The 21469-nt window shown below is 32.1% G+C and overlaps 1 protein-coding gene across 1 annotated transcript in view; it reads left to right on the plus strand.

Moving 5' to 3' along the window:
• The first annotated feature begins 5041 nt into the window (after window positions 1-5041).
• The window catches only part of LOC115719949 (protein ZINC INDUCED FACILITATOR-LIKE 1-like), a 32162-nt gene continuing 15734 nt past the window's right edge, over window positions 5042-21469 (plus strand). The window contains exons 1-14 of the mRNA XM_030649120.2: window positions 5042-5251; window positions 9540-9580; window positions 9671-9731; window positions 12574-12676; window positions 12808-12910; window positions 13064-13117; window positions 13214-13276; window positions 19444-19493; window positions 19582-19657; window positions 20165-20386; window positions 20478-20565; window positions 20905-20990; window positions 21086-21193; window positions 21306-21350. Of these exons, the coding sequence (XP_030504980.2) occupies window positions 5092-5251; window positions 9540-9580; window positions 9671-9731; window positions 12574-12676; window positions 12808-12910; window positions 13064-13117; window positions 13214-13276; window positions 19444-19493; window positions 19582-19657; window positions 20165-20386; window positions 20478-20565; window positions 20905-20990; window positions 21086-21193; window positions 21306-21350 (1260 nt within the window). The 5' untranslated portion in view covers window positions 5042-5091. The remainder of the gene's footprint in view (window positions 5252-9539; window positions 9581-9670; window positions 9732-12573; window positions 12677-12807; window positions 12911-13063; window positions 13118-13213; window positions 13277-19443; window positions 19494-19581; window positions 19658-20164; window positions 20387-20477; window positions 20566-20904; window positions 20991-21085; window positions 21194-21305; window positions 21351-21469) is intronic.

Genomic DNA, 21469 nt, shown 5'->3' on the forward strand with positions numbered 1-21469 from the left:
ATTGACGTTGAGGACGTGGGTGATGACGTGGGGACTTATGCAAGTCATGTCCTCTTTGCGCCATGCAAAGATGTCGATGGCGCCCTTCAGTGTTTTTATTATTTTTTCTTTTTCCTCAGGATCTAGGCTCTTTCCCAGCCGGAGTACTTTGGTGGAGTCGAGGTCACACACGGATAGTTCCTCGACATCCTCCATTGGTTCCACAATTTTTTCGGACCCCACCCGGGGGTCCAACTCATCTTCTTCAGCCATTTCTAGCTCAATGGTTTCCCGGACCATCAGTACAGGCAGGTGGGTTGCAACATTGTAACATTGCCTTACTTCCCCCTGGTTTCCTCTCACCGTCCCGATCCCAGCTTCCTGGGTAGGGAACTTTAGACACAGGTGCCGAATGGACGTGACTGCGCCGAAATCTACCAAGGCCGGTCGGCCAAGGATCGTGTTGTAAGCAGTCGGACAGTCCACCACCACAAAAGTGCAGTACTTGAATGTGCTCTGGGGGGTGTCCGGACACAAGGTGACTGGAAGTCTTACTTTTCCCATTGGGATAAGCATCGTTCCATTAAACCCTGTGAGTTGGGACCCACTGGGTGAAAGGTCTCGGTCCGTCAGGCCTATTGCAGTGAAGGCCTCCTTGAAGAGTAGGTTCATGGAACTTCCATTGTCAATCAAGACTCTGGCCACCACTTTATTAGCGATGGGGGTCTCTATGACCAACGGGTCATGATGAGGGAAGCGCACCGTCTTGGCGTCTTCTTCCGTGAATGTGATGGGTTGATCCATCAGCCGGGGCCTTTGAGCTGGGAGTTGAGTAACCTCCCAAACCTCATTGTGTTTCACGGCCCCCGCGTACCGTTTTAGCTCCTTGCGAGTAGTTCCTCCAATATGGGGACCTCCAGAGATCATGGCTACCCTCCCGTTGGGTCTGGGCGGCAGACCGGGGATGTGCTGGGCATCGCCCGCGGGAGCAGCTGGAGCCAATGCTCCTGCTGTACCCCCTGGTGTTCCCTGGGCACACCCCCTGTCGCCTGGCCCGGATTGAGGTGAGGCAGCCTATTCTTGATCCACTCATAGAGGTGGCCCAATCGGATTAGGTTTTCAATCTCGTCCTTGAGATTCTTGCATTCGTTGGTGCTATGACCAATGTCATTGTGGTACTCGCATCTTTTGCTCGGATCTCTCCGGGAACTATCTTTGTACAACAGGTGCGGTCTCCGATAGTGCGTATTTTGCCTAGTAGCAAAGTACACACGCTCTTGGGAGTCCGTCAGCTCCGTGTACTGGGTGTACTGAGGAGTGTATCCCCTTTTCTGGCGTTTCTCCCCCGTCCAGGTGCTGCCTTTAGAGGATCTTTTACTCCTCGAACCCTGGGAAGGGCCTGCCAGGCTAGCGGTCGGAGCGGAGTGCGCGGGAGCTTGTCCATTCATCCCTAAGGGGTTTCCAAAATGGGATGATGCTGGCGCATGAGCCTGGCCCTAACTATACCCGGGGGTGGCAGAGAATCGTATGCCGCTTATCGGTGGAGCCGAGGTTGGGGCAGTACCCGAGGGCGGTACTCCGGGCATGTACCCTGCTATCCCGGTGATATAGTATCCCCCATAGGCCACTATTTGGGCTTCTTCGAGGTTGATATATTTTTGGACTCTCTTCTGGAAGTCCTGAAGGCTAGCGGCCCCCTCTTGTTGTAGTTCATTCCAGAAGGGAGTCCCTGTACGGATGCCTGCTTGGAGAAGCGCAAGCTGTTGTGCGTCATCAACTTTCTTAGTTTTTGAGGCCTCCTCTCGGAACCTCTTTATATAGTTTTTCAAGGTCTCGGTGGGCAGTTGCTTAATGTTAGTCAAGGCACTGACCTCCAGGTTGACCTTTCTTGCGACGACAAACTGTCTCCGGAAATTGGTCTGTAACTTGTTCCAACAGCCCACGGATCCTGGTTCCAGTTTCTTGAACCATTCCTCCGCGGACCCACTTAAAGTAAGTGGGAAGCACAGACATTTTGCGTCATGGCTGACTCTCATGACCGTCATGACACGGTTGAACCGTGACAAGTGGTCGCTTGGATCAGAGTTCCCGGTATAAGCTGCCATTTCGGGCATCTTAAAGTTTTTGGAGAGCTCCGCCTCAAGGATGTGCTTAGCACATGGCTCCCGGTCCTCGCAATCTGAGTTGGAGTCATCCCCTTTTTGCCTTCGGGAGACTCGGGCAATGTCTTTTCGAAGTATGGCGAGTTCTGCCATAATTCCTTCATTCGACGTACCCGTGGAGACCGCGGGCCCGTATCTTTTTTGGTCAAGGTGATCCCGGAGGTCACCTTGGTTCCCATTGATTTGATTTCTCAGGTCAACGGGAGGACACCTCTGTCCTCTTCTTCCTCTACCTCCGGGCTCTTGGTGCACGGAAACGCTTTTTCGGTCCTCTCGATCCTGAGGGCCAAGACTCCCTTTTTGGAGCTTGCCCCTCTGCGGACCTTTCCCTTTAGGGAAATCTGAGCGGACCTTTCGCGGATCCTGCACCTTTTTCTTTCGCCCTGGAGTAGAGGTAGGGTTTTTCTTTTTGTTCCCTTCAGCAGGATACCTTATAGGGCTAGGCTCCCTAGACTTCTACTGTTGGGTACTAGGCGAGGATTCCTCTGGTTCCTTGCCAAGTCCAGCAGTCATTGCCTTGGGATGCACGTGAATGCCAGCCGCCTCCATGGCCTATTGCATGGCCAGCATTACTTCTTGCATTTTTTGGTTTTGTGCTTTCTGGGCTTCGATCTCGGCTTCGTGATCGATAGCTTTTTGCCTGAGAAGCACCAACTCTGAGTAGCTACCTTCGTCGTAGGCATACTCATCGAGGTTTCCCTCGTAGTCATCATCGGGAATTCCTTCTTCTTCCTCAGAACCCTCAGCTGCTCTTGAGGCTACATCTTCCTCATTTGGATCCTGAGCATCTTCTAATGGGCGAGGTTGACGAGTACTTCTAGTCTCCACCATTTTTGTGAAGCGAAGTGTATGTTTGCAGTAGCTTTCTTTAGCTCTCAATGAAAGCACCAAAATGTTGACCGAGGTTTTCGGCAACTAATAAAATATTATAAGATTATAGAGCTGTAAGAAAATTAGAGAAGGATTTTTACGTGGTTGGGGCGTTAATGAGCCTTAGTCCACGAGTCTATTGTATTTATGGATGTATTTAATACAGAGAATGTATTTGGTGGATATTTCACCCTTATAAATACAAAGAATGTTCTTGGTGAGTATTTACTCTTCTTGCTCTTATGCAGCCCAAGATTTTCGATCCCATTTAATGAGCTTTGAGGGGGTATTTATAGTGTTTTTGGTGGGGTGATCCCCAGAACTATTGTACAAGTGTATCTGTAAGTGTCCATAAAGTTGGGCATTCCCAATGAATATACCATGAGTAATGCATGGTCAAATCCCTAGGTGCTGTAGGGCTTTTATGTGGAATGTCCTTATTGTCTTTTGACTGATGTGACTCTTCACAGTGTAGCTGTCGATAGACTTAAATAATCATTACTTTGTAGCTGCTGGTTGGAGGTTGTGCCGTCAGACTTTATTGCGTGTAGCAGTCCCAACACGCTTCCTCCAATGCGGCATTAAATGCGACTTGATTGCTCAGGGAAAACCTGACACCTCGCGGAGATGCCTTAACGTTACTTGGGCATCCGGGAGCATATGGGATTCCATATGCCTTCTCCGAGAGATATGTCCCGGATGCTTCTTTATTGCGTAAAGACTTAGCAAATAGTTCGGATTATAAGTTGCTTGATCCACGTGTCCTTGTCTGGCTGGTCCACGTATATTGGGTAAAATCAGGGGCAACAATAATAATAAAAAATTATTCTATTTTTTATTTAGAAATAAAAAGAAATAGTAAACACATGATTTATAATATTTTACTTATTTAGTAAAAATATTAACAACTACTTAATATATGAATTTCTGAAATAACTAAATATTCATATTTATATTTTATTTTTCAATAATTATAACGATCGCGCGAGCGCTCAACCAACTTCATACGGTATCTATCATCTTAATTACCACAAAACAGTAAGACAAATACACATTTCATTATGAAATTATTTATTTATATGAATCGTGACTTTCCTTTTCATTTAAAATAGAAATTTCACATCCACAAAATAAAATATAAAGCCTTTCATAAATTATATGTTAAATTGTTTCTTTTTATAGAAAAAAAAGTCTAAAAATTATTTTAAAAACAACTACATCATCAATCACAAACTCAGTTTATTAAATTCAAAAGTTGTTATCTTTTTCCTTTATTTTATTATAAAAACACATGCAATTTTTTTTATCAAGTCTACCATTTAATATTTGTTACAAAACCGTTATCTTTCTAAGTAATTTAAAATTATATTTTTAATTTTAATATTATTACTTTGTTTATAATACATATATCAAAATATTATATTTTAGATTATATTACTTAATAAGTATAATATATATGTATAATTTATAAAAGTTGGACAATACCGCGCGAAGCGCGGCTTAGGTTCCCTAGTTATGATATATGGGAATAATTAGACTTCTTGGACATTACATAATAAGTTTGTAGAAATAGTTGATAACGGAATAAAATTAAACTTCTAATGAGCAAAAGTCCATTTTACCACATTATAGACTATAAAGTTATAAGATTTATTAATATTAGTAAAATTACAAATAATAAACGAGTGAGAAGAATTATTACAAAAAGAGACATAGTTTTCAATAGCCCAATAAAAATTATTCCCATTAAAAGTATTGATAACTACTTTCAAATTGCTCTCCACGATAATAAATTTGAACCCGAAGTGCTTCCCAACACTTTGCCTTCCTCACTTAAAACACTTTTTTATATTATTATTATTTTTAAGAACTACTTCAACACTATTTACATATTTCATACGGATATCTGTGACACATGACACATATATGTGTAAATATGTGACACATATTATATAGGTGTGACACTTATAAAAAACGTGTTGAAGAACAAGAGACAATTTGAAGTTAGGTGAAGATATATAGTTTAATAAATAGAATAGAGAAAGAGAAAGTGAAGTAGTATTTTTATTTTTGTTAAGTTATGATGATGAATAATAATAATAATAGAAGAGAGCAGAAAGAAATGGGTTACTTGTATGAAGAAAATTGCCCAGGTTGCATTGTTGACAACATGAAACAATCCACTTCTGCCATTCCTTTCAAACATCTTTTCTATGTTTTTATTCTTACCCTTGCAGCAGGTAGTCCCTTTTCTTCCCTCTAAATCTAAACCAACTTTTTCTATCACTCTTTTTTTTTAATATGTATATTTTATTTTGTTTGAGATCACTTGCATCTTATAATTTAACTTCATTTTAATACTTTATTTGGTTAAACATCTTTAAATTTATTAATTTTTTCCTCACATTATAACATCTAATAAGATATATAAATTTAATTTTTTAATAATGAATATTATTGCAATTTTTTTTTTGAAAAGGATATTATTACAACTTAATATATATAAATTTACTTATTTTTTCTTTTATCATATATAAGTTTTGGAAATTTTAAGTGTCTTTTTTTTTTTTTTTTTTTTTTTTAATTGTTCACATTGTACAAACTGTCTGCACTATACTACATCGCATAAAAAATATAATTTAAATTTTTTATAGTACAATTACAGTTTATATTTTTTCCAAATCGCATAGTACAGTATGATTTACAGTTATAATTTTAATAATTACAGTTCAAATCGTACCACAATATATATTACAAAAATATACTAATTTTTATAATGTGTTTTTTATTTCGAACAATTTATAGCATTACAAAGCTCGTGTCATACAATATTTATGAAAGAAACATCCATATAAATTATTCTCATTTCTTATTTTTTTTCTTACTTCTAACATATTATTATTGATATATTATAATAATATATATATACAAGACAATTAAATACAGTGGCTTGATTAGTGTATATATTGTGACGTTAAAAGTTTAATAATTTTTTTCGTATTGTTGAAATTTTAATAAATTAATTTTTATATTTTTATTATAATATTTGATAATGACGATAGTGTAAACCGCTTGAATCGCACCGTATTTTGCAGTATAGTTTTTACAGTTTTAAAGTCTTGTGATGTAGTTGCTGTTTGAAAAATTGTAAAAACTACATGTGCAGTTTGGTCTGAAAAAATAGCTAAAGTTCACACCGCCCGCACCGTGAACACTTCTAAAAAATTCTACTACTGCCCCATTGATGTACCACCTCGTGTTTTCGACATTCCAATAATTTTGATCTTATTTTTTTTATATGACAATGTATGATGTAATTATTGATGTCTTACAAATTTTTAAAAATTTTAAAATAATTTAATTTGCCAAAAATAATATTTAAATAATTTATTACACGCTTATCTCTTTTATTTTATACGCATGTAAAATAGACTGTTTGAATCTTACTTTCTGTTAATAAAGTGCCAATTAAGTGGTACAACGGTATATTTTGATATTTTTGTAAAAAAATATTTCTCTAATAGTATGTTAAAACTTGTATTAAATTTAATATATTAAACAAAATTTGACAAAAAATATTGCATTGTATCAAATGAGCACGCAATTGATGAGCTTTCTTTATTTACAATAGGAAAATTATAGCAAATAGCCCAAATTATAATATTATACAAGTAAATATCTTCATTTAAAATTTGTAGAAAAATAACCATTTTACATTATTTATTATTTATATTATCTTTTACCATATAACAAAAAATCAATAATTTTTTCCATATTTTTTTAGAATTAAAAGCAAATTACTTAAAATTATGGTATATTTATATTAGTTTTGTTGAAAACTTTTTTATTTTAAATTTATGTTAATTTTTTTTTTTTGATTTTTTATGGGATGTCGGTATATAATTTTTGTTGTGCAGTAAATTTTTATTTTATTTTATAATACATTATTATTTTTAGATAATATTAATTTTTTTATTTTTTATGTATAATATTGGTATATAGTTTTGTTAACGTAATACAAATATTTTAATGTATGAATATAATTTTATTGACACGCTATATATATTTAATTATTATTTTTATATATTTTAATTGTATGATATATTATTTATTTTAAATGATATTTAATTAATTTTTATTTTATTATATATAATGGTGGTATATAATATATATGTAATATATATATACATGTTAATATGATATATATATATTAGCAATATATATTTTATTTTATTATTATTGTTAGTATATATATTTTGGTGAATGATATATGTATTTTTTATTATACGGTATATTATTTTTTAAAAAAAATATTTAAGTTCTATTTTCTATGGTACTTTTGTTGAGGTGACATATAATTTTATTAGCACGATACATATTTTTATTTTTATTTGTTGTTATTATATATATTTCTATTGTAAGGTATATATTTTTTGTTATATGATATATACGTTTTATTGTACAGTATATCATTTTATTTTAAATCATGCATGTTTAGTTATTATTTTATTATATATAAATGTGATGTATAATTTTGTAAGTATGGTATAATTATTTTATGGTTGTATATAATTTTGTTAATATGGTATAAATTTTTTTTATAATACTATTGTATTATTTTATTTTATTTTTATTGTAGGTATATATAAAAATTTGGTTTATTTTAAGTTGCTTCCTATAAGAAACTTATTAGTTTCTTCATTATTTGTAACAGTTCTTTATTTGGGCGGTTGGAATATCTCTATTCCATTTTGTTGTATGATATATGGTTTTTGTTGTGTAGTACATCATTTATTTAAGATAATATTTAATTTTAATTATTATAATATATATTTTAAAAAATTAATATGTATTAAATTTATTTTTATAATTTTTATTAGTTAATTTATTATATTTGATCATTATACTATTTTTTTTTTTTTTAAAAATAGACATTTACTAACATAATTTCTAAATTTAAAGTTATTTTACATATCAATTTTTTACAATGTTATTATTTAGTACTAAGGAGTGACTTAATACACTATGTTTGGTGTGATTTTATCAAAATAAATAAATAAATAAAAACATGTGTGTGTATTTATCTTATATTGCTCATAAGTGAGTAATTTGTGGTGTTTGTATTACATCCAAGTCTTAAAACATCATTACATAATTTTAGTAAATAAATACTAATGTGGTGTGATTTTATATTAAAAAAAACTTTAATACACTTCTTTTATAATTACAAATTATCCTATTTCTTAAAATATATATTTAATTTAAGGGAAATTACTTCATATACGATTTTTTTTTATTTTTTTTTCAAATTTATGGTTTGAGTTAAGTGGTTGCTGCAACGCTAGTTGCAATAGGGGTTTTCATACGATTTTTTGTTGCAATTTAGATTGCAGTGCTAGTTACAATAAAGGTTCTATGTAGAATTTTGTAAAAATACAAAAAAAAAAAAAATTGTTTTAAAGTATAAAAATAAAAAAAATCCCTTTAATTTATTAATTAACATTAATAATAATTATTTTTTTTTTTTTGTTTCGAATCACATCTTAATTTGTTATATTGTGTATTGAAATACAATTGTAAAGTGTGCTAAATATAACATTTACTTTTTTTTTTCCCCAAATTTAGCTTTTTCTTTTACATCATGCATCTTTAATATAGTGTGGTAAGTTAGTGATTCATTGTTAAAATATATATATTTAAAAAATTTTAAATATAACCCATTTTAAAAAAGTATATGCTATAATAATGTGCCAAAAATATTATTAAATTTAGCACATACCAAAAATAATATAATATTAAAAATATAGCATGTATATTTTACATCTATTCTTTTTAATTTACTTTTATACCTTTTTAATATTATATTATTATTTTTAGTTATCACATTAAATACTAAAATTTTTATTTTATTATTTAAATATTATCATTAATAAAATATAAAGAAAAATTATTATTATTATTATTATTATTATTATTATTATTATTATTAGTATATTTTTAATGATTATTGAATGTATATTAATGAAAATTATTTTTTTAATTAAATTTTACTATTTTGCATTGGAGCATCATAATTCATGTATCAAATGTTTGTCGTAAATATAATATAATGTTTACACATTTTATTAGAGATGGTGTTGTAACATTTCCAATGAAATTCTAAATTAGCGATATATTGTTGAAAATTCATTTTCAAAAAATATTTTATCAAAAATTGTGTCAAATTTAACACAAATGCATATTAAGTATCACCATAATTTAAATGCTACTCTTTTTAGTTTACTTTTATACGGTTTTCATTATTTTATTATTTAGTTATCACATTAAAATTGAATATTAAAATTACTAAAATTGAATATTAAAATTACTTTATTATTTTGTTATTAACTTTATCTATCATCAATAAAATATAAAGAAAAATTATTATTATTTCTATATTCTTAATAAATATTAAAAGAACATTAATAATAATAATAATAATAAAATTCAGCAATAATGATAGGGTTTTTTGTGGTTACTCTTTTGCAGCATTGCCAATATCATCTATGTTCCCTTTCCTGTATTTCATGGTGAGTATTATATTTATGTATCAATATTTCATATAATTAATTGCTGTTGAGATCAAAATATGTGTTTCAATTTCAAATTGATATTTTCAGATAAAGGATTTCGGTGTTGCAAAAAAGGACGAGGATATAGGTTACTATGCTGGTGTTGTGGGTGAGCATATATTTTTTCTTTATTTATTTATTTATTTTTAAAAAAAAAAGTGAGTGAGCATATTTTGAATATAAATATAGATAAATATGTAGGTAGGTCAGATAATTCTATAGTAAATATATATTTGAGAACATCTGTTAATTTTTAGAAAATTACAAATAGTTTATGGTACCGTAAATAAGGTAAAACATTTTGTTGTTTGTATGGTTTTTTTTTTTATATATATATATATGTAATAAGTAGTTGTTCCAAATTTATTTTCGATATTGTTGAAATTTTTGAAACTTTACTAATAGTCCAAAAAAATTATAATGTTTGTAATTGTAAAAATAAAAAAATTTTATGGATATCGAAACAAATAGAGGGTGTACCAAAATAATTTTTTAAAGGAGAGTATTATACATATTTTTGACTTTATTTACACCAATAATGATATAGAGTGTTGGATACCTTAAATGCTATTTAAAGTTTTCTCATTTATCTTTTGCATATAGTCTTATGTATTTTTTTTATGTAAATTATTGTTTTTTTGAGAGGATTTATGTAAATTATATTACTATAATTAAATTAGAAGGAAAAAAAAAGGCTTTCTAGCAAACTAACACTAATTATGGGCGAGTAGGTCTTATTTCCGAAGTAATTTTTGGACTTTCAAATCCTAAAGCACTTTAATTATTTGTTAGATTGGAATGAATTTCAGTTCTATAAAGCTCAAAGCCACTTTATAATAGCTTTATGAAGAAGAGCTAAGAAGTTTAAATCAAAAGTAACAGTCCAATAAAAAGTAGAAGTTTAAATGAAACTGGTGATTTATTGTTAAAATATAGCTCTTATTATACAAAGTTTGCTTTAATAGTATGTTAAATGTTGATTGAAATTTGTCATATAATAAAAATTGATTCAAATTTAAATCAAATGGCATGATACGAAATTTGCATCACAATAAATATATATTACTTTTATATTTATTTTGTTATTTTTAATATTTTATTATTAAATTTAATTATTACATTAAATTATAAACCCTTGACATTTCATTTTTATTGTTTTATATAATAAATTAATGATAATTTATTATTTCTATATACTTTTAATAAAAATATTAAATTTTGCTTCAAATTTTGTAATTGTGTATTAAAGTATAATGTTAAAAATCAATATAAATATATCACAAAAATATTTTTTGTTGTGTCAAATATAACATAATTTTTATATCTCTCATTAGAGACAATCTTAGGACAGGGCGTAACATGTTTGAAAGTAATTGGACAATTATTAAACATTCTAATTATACTTCATCTTAAAAGATAAGATATGTTTAAATGTGAAGTATTAATTATATATAAATTTTTATTTTTATATTTGGCAAACGAGTTACTAAGGGCTAGTTTGACACAGCTGTGCTGTGGGAAAAAGTAGTTATAGCTGTGCTGTGTGAAAAAGCAGTTGTAGCTGTACTGTGAGAAAAAGCTACTGAATGTTTGGTAAATATAATTTTAAAAGAGCTGTGAGTTGAAAAAGTTGTATATAAGTGTTTGGTAAGCTAAATGATTAAATAGCTGTTAAATATATAATTACTAAAATAAGTATGACATTTGTTATCTAATTTATTTAAATAATTTTATACATATTGATATATTTATAAATATTATTTATTATATTATAAATTACGATAATTTTTTTATAATATTTAATTCTTTTATATATTTATATAATAAAATAATAAATTAGACTTTTACTAATAATAATAATAATAAGATGACTGTTGAGTAATTTTTTATCATAGAAGGTTTTTTTTTTTTTGAATAATGATGAGATTGAAAGAATGTAAGAAACCCTAAAATTAATTGGTAAATGAGGAATTTTAAAATTAGATGAGGGCAATTGGGTCAAGTGAAAAATTCCTTAAACTAAAATTGTAGCTTCCCATAAAAGCTAAAATCCCAAAATTAGGGTGGGCCAAATTTTCCTAAAAGCTATAAATTTCACTTAAATTTTTAAAAAAGCTATTTTCTAAATTTTACCAAACACATATTAATTCATAACTTTTTTTAAAAGTGATTTTAGCTTTTTAAAAAGCTCCCCAAACAGAGCCTAAATACATAAAAAAAAAAAAAATAACATCAATATATTCAAATAAAAGAAAGTACAAAAAAGGTAATTTGGCATCTTAAAAATGTATAATTTTATCTTATCATTTATCTTAATTTTTTTAACATATTTAATTTATTTTGAAATTTTGGTGATTTAAGTCATGAGTGAGTTCTTTAGGAAAAAATCTCATATAATTTAAAAACAATTACGATTGTTGTATTATAAGCTATATATACATCACTCTTTCTTCAACCTTAGTTTGTCTAAAAGTTAATATTTTACATTATTATGTGTGGTGATTAGTAAATTTAGTCTTAACCTTTTCTATGGGTAATATTACATCATTATAGGTGTTGCGGGTGTTGTAATATAAGCTATATATACAGCACTATTTTTCTAACCTTAGTTTGTCCAAAGATTAATATTACATCATTATGTGTTGTAATTAGTAAATTTAATTTTAATCTTTTTCAAAGAATGCAACATAAATTTGGACAAAAATTCCTTTATTTTATTTTCTTAACAATTAAAAATATTCATTTGAATTTTTCATTTTAGTTAAAAAAAACTTATATCTATTTTTTTTGTATATAAATTATCAAATAATTTTTGAGATGTTGGAAACGAAGTGCACCGTAAAAGGTCACTAAAGTTACCTTCCTAGCAAACTAAAATTAATTTTATAGTTTCAATACACATGATATTCTTCGACATTACTATTAATTATGATATTTTTTATTCTTTGAAGGATCTGCATTCATGTTTGGAAGATTTCTGACTTCCATTTTTTGGGGAATGATAGCTGATCGATATGGTCGGAAACCAGCTATGATTTTTAGCACAATTGCAGTGTCAGTACATTTATCAGCTGATTACCTATGATTTTTGTTCATATTAAAGATTGATCAATCACCTTTCTATCAACTTTCCTTCTCTTTATCTCTCCTTTGATCATGGTTTTAACAAATATATTCTTTTTCAGGATAATTTTCAACACCCTTTTTGGACTTAGTACAAAATTTTGGATGGCAGTTTCAACAAGATTTTTACTTGGAAGTTTGTGCGGAACATTAGGACCATTGAGGGTACACATTTTGTTTTAATGTGGATTAAATGATTAATTTGATTTCATCATAGAACAAGTTTGAGAACTTATCTTAAGTTATAGTTTTAATTCATCATGTTTAATCTATTCTATTGACTTATTATATATGAATAACTAAAAGTATATTTTTCAGGCATATGTTTTAGAAATCTGCAATACAAAAAATCAAGCTTTGGGAATGTCAATAGTAAGATATGTCTTCTCTTTAATTTGTTTTACACTACATAATTAGTAGTGATTAGTTGTTGTGAATATATAAGAGAAAGAATAACTTAATTTTCAGATTAGCACTGCTTGGGGAATTGGATTATTAATTGGTCCTGCCCTTGGAGGTTTTCTTGCACAGGTTAGTTTTCTTATTTTATGTTGGAGGTCATATATTACTTCTTATTTTTGTTTTTGAAATATTGATCATATATTACTTTTTTTTTTTTTTTGAGAAACATCTGTTATTATTAATGAGAAGAATCAGCAACAACTACAAAAACGATTGGGGATGGAATTTCACCTAACCAAACCATATCTTTGTCCAATCGAAGAGCAAACTTAGCTAAGCCATGAGCCGCTTGGTTAGCATCTCTTTTAACATGAGATACTTTTACTCTAGGAAAAAAGGACATAAGATAATTAATATCCTCTACCAAATCATAAAAAGGAGTTATACACTTAGTAGAAGATAAACAATTGAGAGCATTAGACAATAAGAGAGAATCGATTTCAATGAAATTGAGTGGAAAGTTGTGCATCAATGCCCATTGCAAACCGTAAAACATAGCCAAAGCTTCCATTTCCTTTGGTGAGCAACAACCTTTGCAAACTTTGGAGAGTCCAGCAACTACATCACCTGCATCAGTTCGAATAAGAGCCCCTACTCCAATAATAGCACCCTTTGAATCAATAGCAGCATCAATATTCAATTTATACATGTCTTTTCCAGGTGGCTGCCATTTCGGAATGGTCTTTTGATGGGAGGTATGAACCGACTGGTTGCTGCAATTTGTTGCAAAGACGGATGCATGCGGTTGAATGGCAGCAGCAGTAGCCGAGTGATATTGAGCAAGATATGTGTCCGAATAGCTACAAATCACCTCCGCAATCTTAGGCTTAGACCCATGAATCTCCTTATTTTGCTCAATCCAAATACACCACATAATACATATAATTCTCTCCAAATCAGCGTCCTTATTTACATTAGCAAAATAGGAGAAAATATCAAAGCCTTTAAGGTTACCGATGTTAGGCATCTGAACTTGGCACTTTGAAATCTTCCACACAGCTTTAGCACGAGTACAACAAAAAATAGCATGGCCAACAGATTCCCAAGCACATAAATAGAGTGAACAAGCTGAGGAAGTCGAGATCTTACGGTGCATCAAGTTGGCAGCCGTTGGAAGAGCATCATTAATGAAACGCCATGCAAAAATCTTGACTTTCTTAGGTAGTCTTAGAGCCCAGAAGCGATTCCACCATTGACGATTAGATGATGAAGGGGATTCAGCCTCCATAGTTTCTAAACTAGCCGCTAAGTGGTAGCCCGATTTCACTGTGTAATAGCCTGTATCGGAGTGGTGCCAGATAAGCATGTCCTCTCTAGGAGAGGGAGCAAGCGGTATAGAGAGAATGCGTTCAATATCAATAGTCCCAAAATGATCTTCCAGAATTCTCAAATCCCATTGTCTTTCATTAGTAATATAATGAGCCACCGTGAACAGAGGATCCCCCCCATAGTAATAAGGAGTAAAAGTAGTGTTTCCCGGGAGCCAAGGATCTTTAACACATCTCACACTTTGCCCATTCCCTATTTTCCATCTCAGTCCTTTTAACAATAGCTCTTTTCCATCACAGATACTCTGCCAAGTAAGAGAAGGCAATACCCCATTTTTTGCTGAAAGGAAATTACCATCCTTAAAGTACCTAGCTTGAAGAACTCTAGCTAAAAGAGAAGAGGGATCATTGAAAATTCGCCAAGCCTGCTTAGCGAGTAGAGCTTGGTTAAAATGGATGAAGGAACGAAAACCCATACCGCCATCAGCTTTAGAAGAACATAAGAATTTCCACTTCTTCCAATGAATCTTCGAATGGTTTGCATTAGAACCCCACCAAAAGTTAGCCATCATTGATTCCAATTGATTACAAAACTTCTTGGGAAGACTAAAGCAACTCATTGCATATGTCGGAATAGATTGAACCACTGCTTTTAAGAGAATTTCCCGACCTCCAATAGAAAAAAGCTTGGCATGCCATGTGTTCATTAATTTCCATATACGGTCTTTGATTCCACTAAAAAGCTCCTTTTTATCTCTACCCGCATATGATGGAAGACCCAAATATTTTTCATGTAAATCACAAATAGGCATACCCAAAACATGGTTGAAACGATCTTTAGTAGCTTGACTTGTGTTAGGTGAAAAAGACATGACCGTTTTCTCCGTGTTGAGAAGTTGCCCCGATGCTCGGTGATAAAGATCAAGAACTCTTCGAATGGCTTGACAAGATTCTTCAGTGACATGGCAAAATAACAAACTATCATCTACAAATAGAAGATGAGACACTGCAGGAGCACGTCGAGCAATTGATAATCCCTTTAGCTGACCCAAACTTTTCTCATTTTTCAACAAAGATGAAAGACCTTCTGAGCAAATCAAAAATAAATAAGGTGATAGTGGATCACCTTGTCTAAGACCCCTCTGTGGAACAACTGAACCTTTGATAGCCCCATTGATATTGAAAGAAAGCGTGGCTGTTGTAACACATTTCATAACAAGATTCACCCAATTAATATCAAACCCCATCTTCGTCATAACCTGGTGCAGAAAAAACCACTCTACTCGATCAAAGGCCTTACTCATATCCAGTTTGAGTGCCGAATACCCCAACCGGCCTCTCTTTTTGTTCTTCAAACAATGGACAAGTTCAAAAGCCAAGAGCACATTATCAGTTATTAAGCGGTTAGGAAGGAAAGCGCTTTGATGCTGAGAAATAACAAAAGGCAGCGCTTCTTTAAATCTGACCGCAATAGCTTTGGAGACTAACTTGTAAATCACAGTACACAAACTAATAGGTCTGAATTCCCTCACAAATTTAGGCTGGTCTACTTTCGGAATTAACGTAATCAGAGCTGAATTAATACATGTCATGTCCGCACCATCATTAAGGATTTGAAGGACACTTTGGGTTACAAGTGAACCAACAATATCCCAATGTTTTTGGAAGAACATCGCAGACATACCATCCACTCCTGGGGATTTATCAGGTGCCATTGAATGAAGAGCATTTTCAACATCAGAAGCAGTAAAAGGTTGCAGCAGAATAGCATTCATTTCAGGTGTAATAGCCGATTGGATATTGGACAATACCATATTCAAAGCTTCAATATCAACACCATTAGAAGTGAACAATTCTGAGAAATAAGAAGTAACTTCATTAGCAATGTCCTCATCACCATGTATAACCCCACCAACATCAGTATTTAGAGATTTAATTCTGTTAGTGGCATTCCTTGATTTTGCTCGGGCATGAAAGAATTTTGTATTAGAATCTCCACTTTGCAACCAATCAACTCTAGCTCTTTGGTGCCAATAAAGCTCCTCTTTTTCCAACAAATCATCCAATATTTTATCTGCATCCTCGACTGTCTGAAAGTGTTGCAGCGACCGGTCATTACTGTTGTGTAATTGAGATGAGTGTTTATGGGCTGCTGCTATGTCACGGCCCATTTGGCCATATTTTGAGACATGCCAATTCTGGAGTGCAGTTGAACAATCTGCAATATTTTGCAGCAGAGAAGAAACAGGTTGGAAGTTGTTACATGATTTCCAAGAAGCTTCAATAATACCACGGCAATCTGAATCTTTGAGCCAAAATTGCTCAAAACGAAATCTATGGTGTCTTGTAGTCGAAATGGACATTTGTTGTGGCAGAGAAACATTATATGCAATTGCACGATGATCGGAATGGTATAAATCCAAATGAGAAAGAGGAGAATCGACAAAGAAGTCTGTCCATACACCGTTATGAAACCCTCTATCTAGCCTCTCTTTGACCAAAGTCCCATTATAGTGCTTATTAGTCCATGTATACCGATCTCCAGTATAAGGGATTGTAATAAGATTACAAAAATCAATAGCTTGCTTGAAGTCATTCATAAGTTTTTCACTTCTCAGAGAACCCCCATCTTTATCTTCATTGACAACAACTCATTAAAATCACCAAGAACTAACCAAGGAAAATTGTTCGAAGGAGTAGCAAAACTTCTCAATAGATTCCAAGTATTAGTTCGTAAATGAGATTCCGGAGCACCATAAAAAGCAGTAAAGTGGAAACGACAACCATTCTCATACAACACAAAAGCATCAAAGTGATTCATTGAATAGGAGTTCAAGGTTACATCAACATTTGTCATCCATAATAACAGCAAACCCCCTTTTAAACCAACCCTTGGGACTTCAAGTCCATTGTTAAATTTCAAAGAGTGACGAATACGATCTAAAGAATTACATTTAAGCTTAGTTTCCATAATAAAAAGCAAATCAGGACGCTGCTCCTTAACCAGCAGCTTAAGATGCCTGAATGCCGAAAGGTTTCCCAAGCCCCTGGCATTCCAACTTATAATTTTCATGGCTGCGGGCGGGGCTGCTGGTGTGCAACCTCCGCTGAAATCGCAGGATTGTTTTCAGCTGAATCCTGTGAAGAACGAGAAACATGCTGAATAATTATCTCCTCCGTATCAATGTTATCCCTTTTGTTACTTCGACATCTTTTAAGAACACTGCGTAGGTTTTCGGGATCAATTTGTCTCTTGAAACTTTTACCATAATCACCCAACTCAATAGACTCATCACTTGTCATAATTGCTTTGCCTTTATTTACCAAAACAGGGCTGCTGTCAGAAGGCTTTGGTAAAATGGGATAGGAGGGATAGTGTGCAATGGACTCAGTATTCAGGGAGTTTTTGAGTGGCAAATGAACTGGGATAGTATGTACATGTGTGGGAATGGGATTTGTGGAACTACTAGCTGAATGGAAAACTGTTGGTATATATGAAGGAAATGGTAATGGCATTTTAGGACTTTGGTTGTTGTTGGGTACATTCGATTGATCTGGCATGTTTGATTCTGCAAGAGTAAGAGGCTTAGGTTGTGGGATTGCACCTATGGCTATGTTGGGGTTAGTATAAAGTGCAGGAAGAGTAGAGGCAATAGTTTTCTTGGCCAAACGGGTGAGAAAAGGATAGGCATTTACTTTCGAAAAATCATTACGATACCTGTCATAACCGGCCTTAGAAAGTTTATCTCCAATCATTTGAGGACCATATGGCAAGTCAGGATCCTTACCATTATCAACCAATTCCAAAAATGCCTTGCACTTATCGAAACGGTGACCCAGAATGCCATAATGGAAGCAGAAAGTAGGGAGATTCTCATACCAAAACTCAAGCCATTGTTCATCTTGGACCTTTGGCAGAGTCACCATCTTGCCTCGCATCAAAGGTTGAGTAATATCAATTAAGACTCGGGTGCGCAGAAAAGAACCCCAACCTTCATGTAAAGAATCCTCATAAACTTCAACAAACTCTCCTACCCATTCACCAACTTTCCTAGCCAAAGCCCTGGACTTACTTAAGAAAGGAAGTCTATGAGTTTGAACCCAAAAGTGAGCCTTGAATAGATCCTCTTTCTTGACAGATTGCAGAGATGCTGGGGAGTGAAGGAGAATGAGGTGATTGAAAAAATGCCAAGGTTCACCCGAGATTACTCTGTATTTGTCACCTGCACAAGCCATAGTTAGCAAAAAAAGATCAGAATGCATCTCACCACAACATCAAATCGACATTTGTTACTCCAGAATTCTCCCATCTTCTTAATAAAAGTTTGGGGATTAACAGAAGATAAGCATCTGGCCACTAAGAAAAATTTCGGTGGGGCATCAGAATCTTGGAGATCAGTTTCAGAAAGGGTATGAACATCTCTCTCCTTCTCAGACAAAGATAGAGTGGTATTCATCACACTAATTATTGAGTCCATATAAGAGTGAATGATTGAGAATGAAAATAAGAAGTGTAGGTACAAATCATAGATTGTGAGATGATGAATATATATAGATGAAACATATTTCAAATTCGTCCGTAGACTGGTAAGAGCAGCAGATCGTGTATACTTGGAGAGTGGGAAGTTAAGAGAGTTCATGGGCAAGGTGGAGAAGATGGACGAGATGGGGAAGAAGATGCAGAAAAATCGAAACCCAGAAAACCAGAGTAACCGCCTCAGAGAACCCCACTCGGGCACCAAAAAAACTTTTTCTGATCATATATTACTTTGAACAATAGTTAATAATACTATGTACAGAAAATCATTTTAAAAGGTAGAAAATAAAACCAAAGTTTAAAGTGATGTGCTATCATATAGAAACTAAGATGTGCATGGATTTGCAATTTTTTTGTTGATGCATTTTTTTTTCTACATTAGTTTATATATTTTTTATTTTTTTATTTTTTCTAATGAATTTAAATTATAGCCTGCAGAGAAGTTCCCAAAACTATTTTCCAAAAAGTCTCTGTTTGGGAGGTAAGAATATGACATCTAAGTTACATGTCTATTTATTACTCATGATCTATATTCACTTTTTTATTTGATGAATCTTATTAAATAACAGGTTCCCATACTTTTTACCTTGCTTGTTGATATCAATATTTGCTTTGGGTGTAACTATTGTATGTCGTTGGATGCCGGTATGATAAATTGCTCATTCTACTTTAGTTCTTTATTTTTCTGTCTATTTAATCTAAAGAGCAAATGTAACTTCTCAAAAATAGTAATAAGAAAATAACTAACTTTTCTTGTTAATGTAATTGCATTGAGATTATTGATCTTTCACATATTGATAAATATAAATGGTCTAATATAATTGAGATTATTGATCTTTCACATATTGATAAATATAAATGGTCTAATATATATAGTGTTTCACACTTATCACAAATATTACCTTAAGGCCATAACCTACTAGATAGCAATATTATGTCTTATGTGTTTAGAGTAGTGGTGAAAATTAGGGTTGAGCATAAAATTCAAAAAATCGAAAAAATCGTTCAAACTAACCTATCGAACATCATCGGAACCGAAACCGGTAGAACTGAAAATCAAAAAAATCGCTAACTGTTAAAACTGCTATTATGTGCAAAGTAATAACATTTATTATAGAAAGTATCTTCAATGTCTTATGAGCGTGGTTACAGGAAACACTTCACTTTCATACTAAAAAAGATGAAGAGAATAAAAAATCATGTAGTCTAAAAGACATGAGCTCTAATCATGAATCTGATCAAAACGAAAATTTGGATCAAGATGAGGAAAAGTGCCCTACTCCTCCAAAACAGAGTCTTTACAAGAATTGGCCTCTAATGTCATCTATTATTCTATATTGTGTTTTTCAACTTCATGACATGGCTTATTCAGAGGTAAGCAATTTTCTTTTTTTAAAAAAAATAATTTGCTACTTTTTTTTTATTCAATATCTAATTACTTCTTTTGAAACAATCTACTATTTAGATTTTTCCATTATGGGCTGTGAGTCCTAAGAAGTATGGAGGACTAAGCTATTCAAGTGGACAAGTTGGTGAAGTTCTTGCAATTTCAGGTACACAACTATATTTTTAGTAAACCATTTTGTATGTATTTTAATATCACTATCTTTTTCCCTTGCATCAAATCTTTGAGTTGGGGATTCTATGCTTGATAATCAAAGTATCCATATCATAAAAAAAATAACAATAATAACAAGTTAGATTTATTTAGGATCATTAGGGGGAAAAAAACTTAGAGGACATATAATTTTATGTATATACTATGTGTTCATAAAAGTCTTAGCAGGAGATATAAAGAAAACTATACTTACAATTTTGTTCTTATTTATATATATGCACACACTTGTATATTATTCCTCTTAAAAGGCTAATATTCCTTTATCATTTTGTAGGAGTTGGTATGCTTCTGTTTCAATTATTTTGTTACCCACCCATTGAGAGGACTTTGGGACCTATAATGGTGTGTCGAATTGGAGCAGTATGTCTCAAACATCATTTATCTATAACCAGTTATTATTGACTCATGTCATGTTATGTAACTTATTCTCTAATTTTTGTTATTTTCTTGCTAAGGTCATCACAATAGCAGTCCTATCAAGTTATCCTTTTATAGCAAAACTATCTGGAGCTACACTCATGGTATTAATTAATCTTGCATCTGTGATAAAGATTGTAATATCTGTAAGTATAATATATACATACAAGTATTTTCAGTTCATTGCATATAATACTAATGCAATTTTTGCTATATCAAATGTGACTTAAGGTCCTTTTGTTTTTTATACCTTGTTAGGTATGCATTACAACAGGATTGTTTCTGCTACAAAACAAAGCTGTGGTAATTATTCTGTCTTATATTTGTTATGTATGAAATTTTGTTTGTTTAATATGACATTTCAAAGTTAAGCCAGTTATTTTTTTTTCTTTTTTCTAATGACTTTTTAATACCAATATTTG

Source organism: Cannabis sativa, chromosome 2, assembly GCF_029168945.1.
Source record: "Cannabis sativa cultivar Pink pepper isolate KNU-18-1 chromosome 2, ASM2916894v1, whole genome shotgun sequence".
In the NCBI taxonomy this organism is placed as follows: domain Eukaryota; kingdom Viridiplantae; phylum Streptophyta; class Magnoliopsida; order Rosales; family Cannabaceae; genus Cannabis; species Cannabis sativa.